This window comes from Hyaena hyaena, unplaced genomic scaffold, assembly GCF_003009895.1.
Source record: "Hyaena hyaena isolate Hyena2069 unplaced genomic scaffold, ASM300989v1 scaffold_279, whole genome shotgun sequence".
Lineage (NCBI taxonomy): Eukaryota > Metazoa > Chordata > Mammalia > Carnivora > Hyaenidae > Hyaena > Hyaena hyaena.
In genome coordinates this window covers 1646194-1659949 of record NW_024080910.1, presented here as the reverse complement: position 1 = coordinate 1659949, position 13756 = coordinate 1646194, and the positions used below count along the sequence as shown (strand labels likewise).

At 40.7% G+C, this 13756-nt stretch overlaps 1 protein-coding gene across 7 annotated transcripts in view; it reads left to right on the top strand.

Annotated features, from left to right (window-relative positions):
• Positions 1-6218: 6218 nt before the first annotated feature.
• Positions 6219-13756, top strand: part of FAM184A (family with sequence similarity 184 member A) — a 121911-nt gene continuing 114373 nt past the window's right edge. For all 7 annotated transcript variants that reach the window (XM_039246051.1, XM_039246048.1, XM_039246045.1 and 4 more), the window contains exon 1: positions 6219-6507. In XM_039246051.1, the coding sequence (XP_039101982.1) occupies positions 6340-6507 (168 nt within the window). In that variant the 5' untranslated portion in view covers positions 6219-6339. The remainder of the gene's footprint in view (positions 6508-13756) is intronic.

Genomic DNA, 13756 nt, shown 5'->3' with positions numbered 1-13756 from the left:
TTAGTTCCATTTTCACTTGACTCTCTGATTTGAATTCTATGACTCCTCCGGTCCAAATGGGAAGGATGGGAAAGGAAAAATTTAGAAAGAAGAACATTTCCCTACCTCTTTCTTCTTTCAAACTTCATCTCTAGATGTTCTCTATAGCTAACCATGACCTGGGATGGGAAATTACTATTCTGCTACCTAAAGGAAGTATTTAATAGATACTTCTTGGTTGATGGAACAGTTATTTTCTGTTTATCTGTTCTCTGGAACGGATTTCCCAAAGGTAGTGAGGATGTATTTCATTGAAGAAATCAGTGTCAATATTCTTATTGTGTTAAAATACACATTAACAAAATCTTACCATTTTAACAACTTTTAAGAGTACCATTCAGTGCATTAGGTATACTTATATTGCTGTGCAACCATCACCACCATCCACTTCCAGAACTTTTTTTACTTTCCAAAACTGAAACTCTGTGCCCACTAAATAATAACTTCCCATTTCCATCTCCCTCCAGCCCCTGGCAATCACCCTTCTATTTTCTGTATCTCTGAATTTGACTGTTCGAGGCACTTCATATAAGTGGAATCATGCAGTATTTGTTCTTTGTGACTGGTTTATTTCATTTAGATAAGGTCTTCAAGGTTCATCCATATAATAGCATGTGTCAGAATTTACTTCCTTTTTAAGGCTGAATAATATGCCATTGTATGTATACTATATTTTGTTCATCCATCCATTTGTTGATGGCCACTTTGGCTTCCACATTTTGGCCATGTTAATAATACTCCTAAGAACGTTGGTATACAAATACCTCTTTGAGTCTTTGCTTTTTATTCTTTTGGGCACATACCCAGAAGGAGAATTACTAGATCATATGATGTACTATGTTTAATTTTTTGAGGAACTGCCATACTATTTTACACAGTGGCTGTACCATTTTTCATTCCTACCAGCAATGTATAAGTGTCCCAACTTCTCCAAATAACACTTGTTATTTTCTGTTTTGTTTCTATAATCACCATTCTAATGGGCATGAAGCAGTATTTAATTGTGGTTTTGATTTTCATTTCCCTAATTATTAGTGATCTTGAGCATCTTAGCATCTTTTCATGTGCTTATTGGTCATTTGTATATGTTCTTTGGAGAAATGTGTACTTAAGTCCTTTGCCCGTTGTTTTAAACTAGTCTTTATGCCAACATGGGGCTCGAACTCATGACCCCATATCAAGAGTTGCATGGTCCACTAACTGAGTCAGCCAGGTGCTTGTGCCTATTTTTTTAACCTGATTTTGTTGTTGTTGTTATTGAGTTATAGGAGTTTTTAAATAAATTCTCAATATTATTCCCTTAGATATATAATTTGCAAATATTTTCTCCCATTCTGTGGGATGCTTTTTTATTCTGTTGATAATGTCCTTTAATGCACACAAGTTTTTAACTTTAATGAAGTACAATGCAGCTATTTTTTTCTTTTGTTGCCTGTGCTTTTGGTCTACTAACTTATAAGCTCACATTTCAATCTTAATATTCATTCTTTTTTTTAATGTTTATTTTTTTAAAATTTAAATGTTTATTTATATTTGAGAGAGACAGAGACAGAGAGACAGAGTGCAAGTAGGGGACAGGTAGAGAGAGAGGGAGACAGATTGGAGGCTCCAGACTCTGAGCTGTCAGCACAGAGCCCAATGTGGAGCTCAAATTCACAAACTGTGAGATCATGACCTTAACCAAAGTCAGATGCTTAACTGACTGAGCCAACCAGGTTCCTCAAATGTTTACTTATTTTTGAGAGGGGAGAAGGGGCAGAGAGAGAGAAAATCCCAAGCAGGCTCCATGCTGTCAGTATAGAGCCCTACACCGGGCTCGATCTCACAAAATGTGAGATCATGACTTGAGCCAAAATCAAGAATTAGACACTTAACTGACTGAGACACACAGGCACCCCAATCCTAATATTAATTCTTAACTTTAGATACTGATGGTTGTGTTAATCTAGGTTTTCTGGAGTCTGAAGTATATACAATTTGGGATTCTTGAGAGAAAAAAAGTTATTTTCATAAATTTTTACTAAATTTTGTAACCATGTTATCACTAGTTAGGACCACTCCTGGAAGAAGTCATGGATGTTTCATTAATCAGCCCTTACAGCCACCACTACCACTTTCTTCTTCCCTCCCCCTACCATCTCTAACAAGCCAGAAAGTGTGTTAGGGAACCTGAGAGTGTGAGAGACATCATTCCAAGTACAATATAATTGAAATATCAGTGCTTAGAGTTTTAGAATAACATTTCTAGTCAAAGAACATCAGAACAGAGATTCTCCTATAAATAGCTTTAAACTATTGTTTAGTAAACCAGAAAGAACTGGGGTATAAAATATCTAGGTCTTAATTCTAGCTCTATTACTAATTGGTTTTGAAAATCTGTGCAACTCAACCTTTCTTTTTTTTAATGTTTTGTTTAAAAATTTCTAAGTTCGTTTATTTTGAGAGAAAGAGGGTGTGGATGCACAAGCAGGGAAGGAGGAGAGAGAGTGGGAGAGAGAATTCCCAAGCAGCCTCTGCACTGTCAGCACAGAATCCAATGCAGGGCTTGAACTCACGAACTGTGAGATTATGACCTGAGCCGATATCAAGAGTTGAATGCTTAACTGACTGAGCCACCCAAGCACCCCACAACTCTACTTTTCTGATCTTCAATATGTATACAATAACAGGTTTTGACTTGAAGTTCTGTTCCAGCTTTAATGGGCAATTATTCTTCTTACTTCCAGCTTATTTCTCTACCTGCTTTCAGTGACTGTTCCCCTGCACCAGCCTCTACCCCTGCTTTACTATGAGCCCATGTCTCCAGCATTATTTCCTTTGGTCTGATGCTTCCATCCATGGGTTATGACTCCTCTTCAAAGAGAAGCTAGAGGATATCATAGATGACAACCTGCCTAGAAAGATGCTTCTTTTCATATACTAATAGCTTCTGGTTTTCTCTTGTAAGCAACTTTCTCTTGTTGTATTCAAATTTGATTACCATATTACCTCTCCTATTCTTTGTTGGATTGTAACTGAACATCTCCATTTGAATGGCCCACAGGTACCTAAAAAGTAACATGTTCTACAATGAACTTACCACTTTCCCCCACCTGTCCCTCCTCCTCTAGTCCATCTCAAGTGGAGCCCTTGACTGCTCTGTCTTCCTCAGCCTCAATGTCCTGTCTGTTGTACCTTATGGATGTTTCACATACATCCATATCTTTCTATTTTCACTGTCATAATTTAGGTCAATGTCCCATCTTCTCTCACTTGAATAAGTACCAGGGCCTCATAACTGGTTTCCTTGCCTATAAAGTTGCCTTTGAGTCCATTTTCCACAATCATAAGAAATATGTTACTAAATTGCAAATCTGATTATTTCATTCTCTGTGTAAAGCCCTTAAGTAGTTCATTATTGCTTTCAGAATAAAGTCCCAACTGTTTATCAAGGCAAATAGGCACCACCCCCATGAATAATCTTGATATATGCTCTCTCTCATATTTTAACATCCCATCAAACTAACTCTGCTCCAGCCATATCATACCATCTCCTGCTCCCTAAGTGAATTATGTTCTCTCTCACCTTTTGGGCTTTGCCCTTTCTATCTTCAGAGTTGTTGACCTTCCTACCCTTTTTGTCTGAAAAATTCATCCTTCAGAAGTCTGTTCCATTATTGCCTTTTTGTGTGTGGGAAGTCTTCTCTGACACCTCAAGCGAGGTTAAGTGCCCCTCTTATTAGTTCCTTTAACACCACATTGCATTGCATCTTATTGTGTTTCCTGCTAGGCTAACTTTTTGAGGACACAGACTGATTCTTAGTCATTACTGCATCCTCAGGACCTAACAGCACCTGGCACGCAATAGGTATTCAATAAATATTTCTGCATAAACCAACACCTCCTTTACTGGATTTTAAAAAATTAGATTTTGGGTAACAGGATTATGGGTGTATTATATTATTCTTTATGTTTATATTATTTTATGTGTACAGAATTAATTGAATAGAATTCTGTACCAAATGGCCTGTGTTATCCCATTGCAGTAGGGCAAAAATACTGAATTCATGGAATGATACTGGATGTCTTGTGAGTATAGTATTTAGTATAAGGCTCCTCTTGGGCTATGCTGTACAGTGATGGCAGAACCTCATGTGATAGGGTTCAGTGTAAACCAGGATCACAACCTCTAACTGACAAGTTAGAACGGGATATTGTCTCTTTTCAGAGGAGGCATTTGAGGAGCAAACAGGTTCAGCCAAGGCTATACACCGGTCTCTTTATTTCCAGTATTATTCACTTTCCACTATACTATAGAGACAAAACCAAAAATGCCTTCTTTTCCCTAGCAAGACTTAGTTATAAAAATTTAAGGAAATGGGGAGTCTTTTGAGCATACATTTCTGCTTAGAATGTAAAGGATGCAGGAGTTCAAAAATGATTTTTAATCTTCTATGCCTAGAGTTTGATGAAATAACACTAGCTCCTAATTCTCTTTAATTTCATTGAATTATTAGAGTTTAAGAGCAAAGCAAAACTCTAATTTTTTAAATTTTAAATTTTAAAAACTCTAAGAAACAAACTCTTTGCATGTTTGTTTCTGGCCATCTGCTCCATTCAGAACCTTAGAACTAGACAATTTATTTTGAGGGGTTGGGTGGAGGTGGGCTGAGTACCTAGCACCTGGGAAAAGACGTAGCCAATTTCAGTCTTCCTTTCTGGAATTCCAACAGTTCTGGGAGTATTTCAGGATGCTCTTCAGTCTTCACCTTGTTGATTTAGATTTTGTCACAGTCAGATACTTTATGACAATTTTCCCCAATCGGATTTGTTAATAATCTCAAGTTTATACAATGGTTAGTTGCATGCTAAGGAGAAACCACATATCATAATGTGGGGGAATTCAGTTCTGCAAAACTGCCTGGAGAACAGTTTTTAAAATAGGCACAATTCTACATTTTTAAAGTTTCTGTTAAGATTGCACTAAAACGATTTATTTACTTCAACACAGGATACACTTAAAAATTTAAAAAAATTACTTGACCTACAGGAGATGTTAGGAGAAAATCAGTAGGAAATAACACATTTAGAGAGGTGAAAATGCACAAGTAATTACACATTTGGCGCAGCCCCAAATCCTTAAGGAGCTAGCATCTTGTTCCAGCTTTTGTTTTTCCCCTTTACTTCCAGACTAGATTTCATGTATAATAGTCTCAGTCTCCATTAAGACTAAAAAAAGTAGGGGTGCAGTGCTATGCTATTGACTGATGAGGTGTGATCTCTCCACACACACATACTTGACGGCGAATGAAGTACAATGCTTGGCACTTAGTAGGTCGGCCTACTACACTGTAACCATCATATGTGTTTGAGTTTGAAAGGGTCAAGGAAGGGATTATTCCATTCTCGGCTACCTGTTACCCATGTTTGCGGTGCTGAGGCCAGCTCTGGGAGGGAACTGGACGTGAGCTTGACGCCCGTCTTGGGCAAAAGCTACTTAGCCCTGGCGCACGCGATGTTGCACGTGGAAAATCGTCAGTAAATCGGCACGTGTTCTGCAAGTCGGAAGGACCACAGCTTCATCTTCTCTCGCAGACATTTTTACGTAGAGCTCCACGCAGGGCACACGGGGCTCGCCGCCCTGGTGGGGGCTCGGGGATCCCCACCGAGGGGTGAAGCACCTGGCGGCGGGTCTCGGCGGGCGCTCCCGAGAGGCCTTTCACCAGCTGCGAGGCTGCGAGGCTGCGGGGCTGGCGGCGGCGGCGGCGGCGGCGGCGCGGGGCGGGGCTTGGCTGCGGAGAATGACGTCGTCGTCCCCGCGCGCTCCGCGGGCTGCGCGCCCTGGTAACGGCTGCTCCGCAGCTCCCGCGTCCTCCTCCATGTCCCCGCCTCCCCCCGCGCCAGCCCGCCCCGTCTCCTCCTCCCTCTGCAGCCCCGGCGGCGGCCGTCTTGCTGGGTCCCTTGTTCCGGGTGGGAGCGGGACTTGCGGGGCCGCGTTGCCCACGACACCCCCTCCAGGCGTCGGCTGAAGAGCCGGCCAGAGCGGGCCGGGCCCGGGACCGCCGCCGCCGGAGCCCGGGCGTCTGCCCCGCGCCAGTGTCGCCCGTGGCCTCGAGCCGGCCGGGCTGCCCCGTCCCTGGACGGGAGTGACGGGGGGTGGGGGGTGGTCGTGGGCCGGAGAGCGCCTGAGGCCGCAGCTGTCAAACGCCAGGGTTCGGGTCCGCAAGCGACCGTCCGGGCGCCTGCCTCCCAGACGCTGTTGCTCCGCGGCCCGCCCCCGGAGCGCTAGGACGGGTGCCCCGGCCGGGGTCTATCGGGAAGATGGCGACCCCGGGCATGAGCTGGCAGCAGCACCATTACGGCGGCTCGGCGGCCGGGGCGGCCAAATTCGCGCCCTCTCCGGCCGCCGCGCAGCAGGCGGGGCACAGCATGGACTATAACCAGGACCTACACCTGAAAATGAGCAAGAAAATCGCCCAGCTCACCAAGGTAAGAGCGCGGTGGCGAGGTCAGCACCGCGGGGACCCAATGTGGGCCACGACGAGCTCAGCTGCCAGGCAGGGAGGCTGCGAGCCCGGCGCCCGGGGCGAGTTCAAGGGGGCTCCTTTCAGGAAGCAACAGCCAGAGACTAAGCTCCAAGAACCGTTCAAACTTCGGTGGAACGCCGGGGACGTTCATTTAAACTAGATAACTCAACCGCACGGCTGGGTGTATGGGACTCGCACCCCGCTGCCCTTTGGGGATAAGCCGGCACAGAACAATTAGGATCTACTTCCATTATTGCACAATAATAAATCACTTTAGTTTTGCTCTTATGCATCTGCCCAGACTTCACGAGCCTCTATACTACTGTATGAAGTACAGTACCGTATTTACCCAACAAGACCCGGAATCTTCCCAATTAATCAGTATCTTCTATTGGATACGTACTTGGATACATACTTAGGAGAATAAACCTGAGCAATGTAGGAGGGTAAAACACACCTTGCGTGCCATTTTGGGGATTTAATGAGTCATGCCTTATCCTGACAGAATGTCAAACAAGGCTTGTTAGATGAATCATGTGTCTGTACTTAGTTAAATGTTTCAGTCTATCAAAAGACAATTTTTAAAGTGCATAAGCCTGCAAATTTGGCCGACTGTAGTTTAGGACGGTGAGCTTTTTTCTAGTTAATGTTAATAATGAGGAGTTGATACCTGTGAAGCAAGAGCAATTCAGATAGATTCTATTGCTCAGTTTAGATATCATGAGCAATCTTTCAATACCCATTAATGAGAACAAGTGATTCGTGGTTTCACAAAGTTAGTAGAAGTGATCTTAATATGTTTAAGCTGAGTTGGCTAACCAATTGTTAGTAGTGTGGGTATGATGAAGAGAGATGGGTATCATGGGTGTTTGCTGATAGGTAAGTCTGACTCTTTCAACTCCCAACTTCCCATCATATAATTCCAGTCCTAGTTGGCACCCTGGAGAGGCTGGAGTAAGAGAGCTGGAAGAAAGGAAATGGAAGTGAAATGGGAATGAAAAGAGGGTAAAAAGATTTTGGTGAAGAAATATGACTGAGGGTAGAAAGAAAACTAATATGGTAGGACTGAAGAAGGAAGGCTCCCATGAAGAGCAAAGGAAGAAGGAGCAAGAACATGATGGTAAAACTCAGCCACGCAAAGCAAGGCAACACTGGGGAAAATTTTGGTTTTTGGTTTTTGTGTTAGGTCCACTCTGTCTCAGAGCTTGCTATGTACCCAGTTTTTAGTCTTAATCTTGTGACAGATGATCCCCATATTCAGAAGAAGATGGCCCAGGAAGAAATAATAGTATACATTCAGGGCATTTATACGATTGGAAGCTCCAAGCCGGGTTTCCTGAAATCATGTTTGGTCTTCAGAATACTGATGTTCAAAATGAAGCATATGGATATTTATTTATTCTGGATTTTCTTATGGTGTGTCCACAACACCCATTGTTCTTAATTGAGATTGTAATCCTCTAGGTTCCTGATGTACGTAATAGAAACAAGTTGGTAGTGGAACTGTGTACAGTTTTATAAGTTTCTCATCTTTCCAGTAAACTACTTTTCTATTTACTTATGCTTTTTCAATTTTCTGTTCTTTTATCAGAAAAAAAATAGCACAACTGTTAAAGTTGAGAGTATTGATAGAAGCTGCTATCACCTTCTCTGATTACTCCCATACCAGTGCTCCTCAAGGCTCGAGTGCTATTAATCTTTACTGAGTGTTACTTGGACTCTGATTTAGTGTTTATGGTTACAGTCTCTAAACACTCACACCACCTCCTCTATTAAGTGCCTCGGACATTTAATCCCTTATACTAGAGTTTCTCAGCCTTGGCATTGTTGACATTTTGGATTGGCTAATTCTTTGGTAGCGGCAGGCAGGGCTGTTCTGTGTATTATAGGATGTTTAACAGCATTCCTGGTGCTACCTAGTAGACTCCAGGAGCACACCCCACCTGCACACACTATCACGACAATGACCATGTCTTTAGACATTGCCGAATGTCCCCGGCAAGTGGGGGGACTCTCCTCCTGTTGAGAAGCACTGACTTATTCTGGAATATCTGTCCCACCCCTGTCTCTTGCTTTTGTTATTAAAATAAGATGTGACAATGAAATAATCAGAAAATGGGATTCTGTTGGAGCCAACACCCTTTAGGTCCTGAAACATACAGTAAGACATGGATCCCTTATGTACCATTTTGGAAACTGTCAAATTTTACAGTCACAAATACTTCCTGTAAATATTATACTATCAGAATGATATCATGATTAAAATATATATTGTTAGAAACTTTACTGGTATCTGCTACATAGAATTTTCACTCAGGAAGAGTTTATTAATTCACACTAGTAGAGGTAGCTTGGAAGCTTAGCATATATTTCAGAGTTAGACATTATAATCATTAAAATCGGATTTTATGTCTTTTGGAAAGAGTAGTACTCAGCTCTTCAGCATTATAGTTAGTGTGGCTTGGAAATCTGACTTTCTTGAATTAAAACTCCAGCTATACTGATTACTAGTAATATGACCTTGGGCAAGTCATTAAATTCTGAGCCTCAGTTTCCTAATCTTTAAAAGAGGGATGATGATACTATAACTCTCTAAGATAGTAGGTTCTTAATTCAGGCTGTCACTGAAAAGAGAGAATCTATGCCAACGGAGTATTAATAAAATACTGGCTAATATATTTTTAAAATACTCTTCTCTTTTTAAATTAAACTATTTTGCAGTTAATAGCTATATTGTATTTCTTTAGAGAGTTTTCTGCTAAATATTTTAAAAATATATACATTAATTCTATTTGAATAGCCGAGTTTAAATTTTCACAAGTATTCTGTATTGTTGTAGTACAGTATTGAAAATACATGCATTTTCCAAATACTTGACTAGTTATAAAAGGATAAGTATGAAAGTAATCTGTATTATAATTTTGTACATAGTAAGACTCAATATATTTTTAACTAAAAAGCCAGCTCAGCTGCAGACATATTCAGATTCTATTTCCTTAGAACCTAACATAGCAGCCATCTCCTAGAAAGAACAGTAGTTTTTTAAGCACCTTTTATGTAAAGGGCACTTTGCTAAGCATTAGAGATATAGCACAGAGCAAGACACAGTCTCTGCCTTTTAAAGTGAATCTGTTATATTCAGGCTACTCCAGCAAATTTTAAGAATCACTTTTAGATTTTTGAGTCCTGTTATGGCAGGTTTCTGGGACTGTTAATGGCTGAACCATCTTAGGATAGGCAGAGAAGCTGGGTGGGTAGAGTTATGTTTAATAAGATAACATTTGTGTGCTTCCCTACTCTCCACTGTGTTGCTGCTTTATTGTATTAGGGCGAAAAGCAATATATGTAATGTAATTATCAAACAGCTTTATTATGTGTTACTCACTGTCCCATTCAGTTTATGAGGCTGGCTCATCTGCCTGTAGATAATAAACTTGACTTTTCTAGTTGCTTTTAGATAATACAAGCTGTCCTTCAGTAACTAATTGCAGAGGTCTCAATTTGATTATTAAAATGTTCACTACCAACAAACCAAACCTAAAATAAGGACTGTGCTTCTCCCCCATGCCTATTCCCAGCTCTGCCTACTGCAAGGGGGAAGCCAATAATTGGAAAGTGGGGCATCATGACTTTTTTCTTCTGCCTGGGCTTTTCTACTCTTGCTTTGTCTTGCTGTTGCTGATTTAACACCCCCTCCACCTTCCCACCACCATTGGAAAAGGAAGAAGGGAAGAGAGGAAAGACTAGTAGTAAACTTCACTTGAATTGTGCTTGCAGATCTAGCTTCAGTGCTGTTGTAGACTTGGCACACATTTAAAGCTCATTCTTCACTCCTGCATCTTCCACCTCCTACCTCCATTGCTCAGGATTCCTCACCTCAGATTGCTTGACAGTGAGAATGCATCTGTATTCTGGCTGGTTACTTACTCCTTCCTCAGCCTCTTGGATGTTGCAGGGCCTTCATGTTTATTTTGCTGAGATCTGTTCAAGCTTCAGGTAACCCGCTTGGATACACCTAGGTGACCCCACCCCAGCTTACTCCATAAGGAGTGCTGTAGAGAGTGTTCATTCTTTGTCCAGACAGACTGATGGTGGTCCTAATTCAGCCATCTCTCATTTACTCTCACATGCCTCTTCATCCAGTTTCTCATCATTTACATTTTCCAAGCATGAATCAGATGCCCCTTCAGTATATTATTCTGAGTGCTTGAGACCTATTAAGGTCTTCAAGTGGTCCCATTAAAACCCTTTCCCCTAGGCTTTAGATAAGTGACAATCATCTGTCCTCTATCTTGAAGGCAAGGACGCTTGTTTCTGTAGCTCTCCCCAAGGAAACCTCCTCCAAAATCCTGTTCTCTGACCTCTTTGAGGCTTCTGTCACGTTGGGTATAGGAGATAGCACATCTCAACACTTCTCTCTTTAGACTGCCCCCTCTCACTTTTTTTTTTCTTCAAGTTTGAGACTATTCTGACACCTCCTTTGGAATGTTGATTGTCTTTGCTTCTCAATAGAAACTTTCCTTTTAATATGTTATGTTAGCTGCTCATCCAGTGCCTCCTTAGTTGATTATGTTTTTGATACAGTTCAGTCTAATTATCACTTACTGACATAACTAGAATAACCTATGGTATAAGTTTCCAAAGAGCAGGAATAGTTTGTGTTTTCTGTGCTTAGTCAAATCTTTTTTTTATTTTTTTAATGTTTTATTTATTTTTGAGAGAGAGAGAGACAGCATGAGCCAGGGAGGGTCAGAGAAAGAGGGAGACACAGAATCCGAAGCAGGCTCCAGGCTCTGAGCTGTCAGCAAAGAGCCTGACGCGGGGCTCTAACCCAGGAACCATGAGATGATGACCTGAGCCGAAGTTGGATGCTTACCCAACTGAACCACCCAGGCGCCCCAGTCAAGTCCTTCTTAAAAGTCTTCTTTTAGTACCTAGCTTACATCCCGTCCCTCTCTGCCCCCACTGCCCTGACCAACCTAGGCTTGTTAGTCTTGCCTTACTCTGAATTACTGTAACATTTATTGTCTGTACTTCCTGTTCATACTTAATAAAACAGATTTGTGAAATAACGTTTAGTGTGCTTATAAATTTGCCTTGTTCAGGGGCGCCTGAATGGTTCAGTCAGTTAAGCACAGACTTTGGCTCAGGTCATGATCTCACGGTTCGTGGGTTTGAGCCTGGCATCAGGCTCTGTGCTGAATGCTTGTTCAGAGTCTGGAGCCTGCTTCAGATTCTGTGTCTCCTTCTCTCTCTACCCCTCCCCTGCTCACGCTATGTCTTACTCTGTCTCTCAAAAATAAATAAATGTAAAAAAAATTTTTTTTAAATAAATGTTGTTTCTTTAATTGACTGTAATTTCCTCAGCTGTAGAGACTATTTTTTCAAGCAACCTTAATATGAATACTTTGCACATAGTATAAAAGCTTAATAAATATTTATTGAAGATGATGGTTGTGAGGGTGATGATGCTGTAGCAAGTAATTTTGTTATACTCTACTGTAAACATTTTTGAGGACTGTATCTGCTGTTCTAGGCTAATGCTAGATCATTTCAGTAGACTTACAGTACTTTTAAATATTTACATGTTTATTGGATTCCCCTTAAACTGCTTCAAAAGCTATATTATTTCATAATATAGTCATATTTTTGATGCAAAAGTAAAAATGTAAAGCATCTTGTTTAAAATATAAATATTATTTGTCATTTCAAAATTGTCTGGTAGATCATTGATACCGGATTCTTAGAGAATAAAAAAAACAGTCTCATCAATCATTTAATACTAAGTACTTTTACTGTATCCAAAACCAGAATGTGCCAACACACTAGTGAAATTTTCAGACAATCCTATTTTCTGTACGTTAAATACAACCCATGTTTCACTAGTTTGTTTGAATTACCTAGATAATGTTTCATGATAATATACAGTTTGGGTTATGATTTGGGTTGTTTTAGTTTAGCACATACCAAATGCAGGATATTTTTTCCCCCTCTCTTGCTTCATTGCATCTTTGCCATTCTATTATGTGGTAGCTTGGGCATAATCTTTTAGCCATAATTGAGTGGTTTGAATTGTCTTCTTGTATTTTCCTAATGGGCACAAAAACTTGATATACTATTTATCAGTTGTCCAAACCTTGATAAAGGGACTGCCTTCAGAGTTAAAAAGTTTAGAGCTGGAAGAAACCACAGATTTTGACCATAGGTGTGGAATTTGAGGGCCAAAGTCATTTGAAGATTGTACAGAGTGCCCCTGGCGGAACCTGAACACGAACCATAGAGAAGGGTAGCTGTGCTAGCAGGTCTCTTTTCCTTGTATCCTCATTCTTTCTAATACTCCTCATTTATTTCCTAAGAAGCTGGGGAGGTTTTGTTTTGGTGGTGGTTTTCTCATGTTGGAACCATGTTGTGTTTACCATCTCAATCACAGATTTTTTTTTTTTTAATGTTTTATTTATTTCTGAGAGAGAGAGAGAGAGACAGAGAGACAGAATCTGAAACAGGCTCCCGGCTCTGAGCTAGCTGTCAGCACAGAGCCCGACGCAGGGCTTGAACCCACGAACTGTGAGATCATGACCTGAGCCAAAGTCAGACACTTAACCAACTGAGCCACCCAGCCGCCCCTTAATCACAGATTTCTGGAGACAGTGAGCCCATGTGATGTGCCGTCTCTCTGGATTTACAGATTGTACAGTGTGTAACTGTGGCTTTGAGAAATTTGTAACAGAGCTATTTTATGTATTCTCAGATAAATGTCATAATATTTGTATGTTTTTATTAACAGCTTTAGTCATTCCAGTTTTAAAAAATGTTTTAATTACTTGGATTTGGAGACTGTCGTACTTGGTGTCAAAGTTACTACTAGGGGGTTATTTTAAATTTTTTTCTTAGGCTGGTTGCTTTCTTAATTGAATTGTTGCTTAGGTCTCATTCCTGAAGGCAAGAAGTTGGAGGTTTACCAGTTTTTCTTCTTAATCCCTCTTTCTGTGTTATTTATTTGTTTATGAAACTTATCTGCAGTCTTTTAATTGCCAACCTCTTAAGTGGTTCAACAAAATGTTAGTGAAGCAGTCTGGTCATTTTAATTGAATTAGTAAGTAAATCCCTATATTTTAATTTTCAAAATTATTAGTATTTCTGAAAATGTTGTGTGTCATAAATTTCAGGTGAGAATGCAGAATAAGTTGGGTCTGTACAGCATTTAGCTTCTG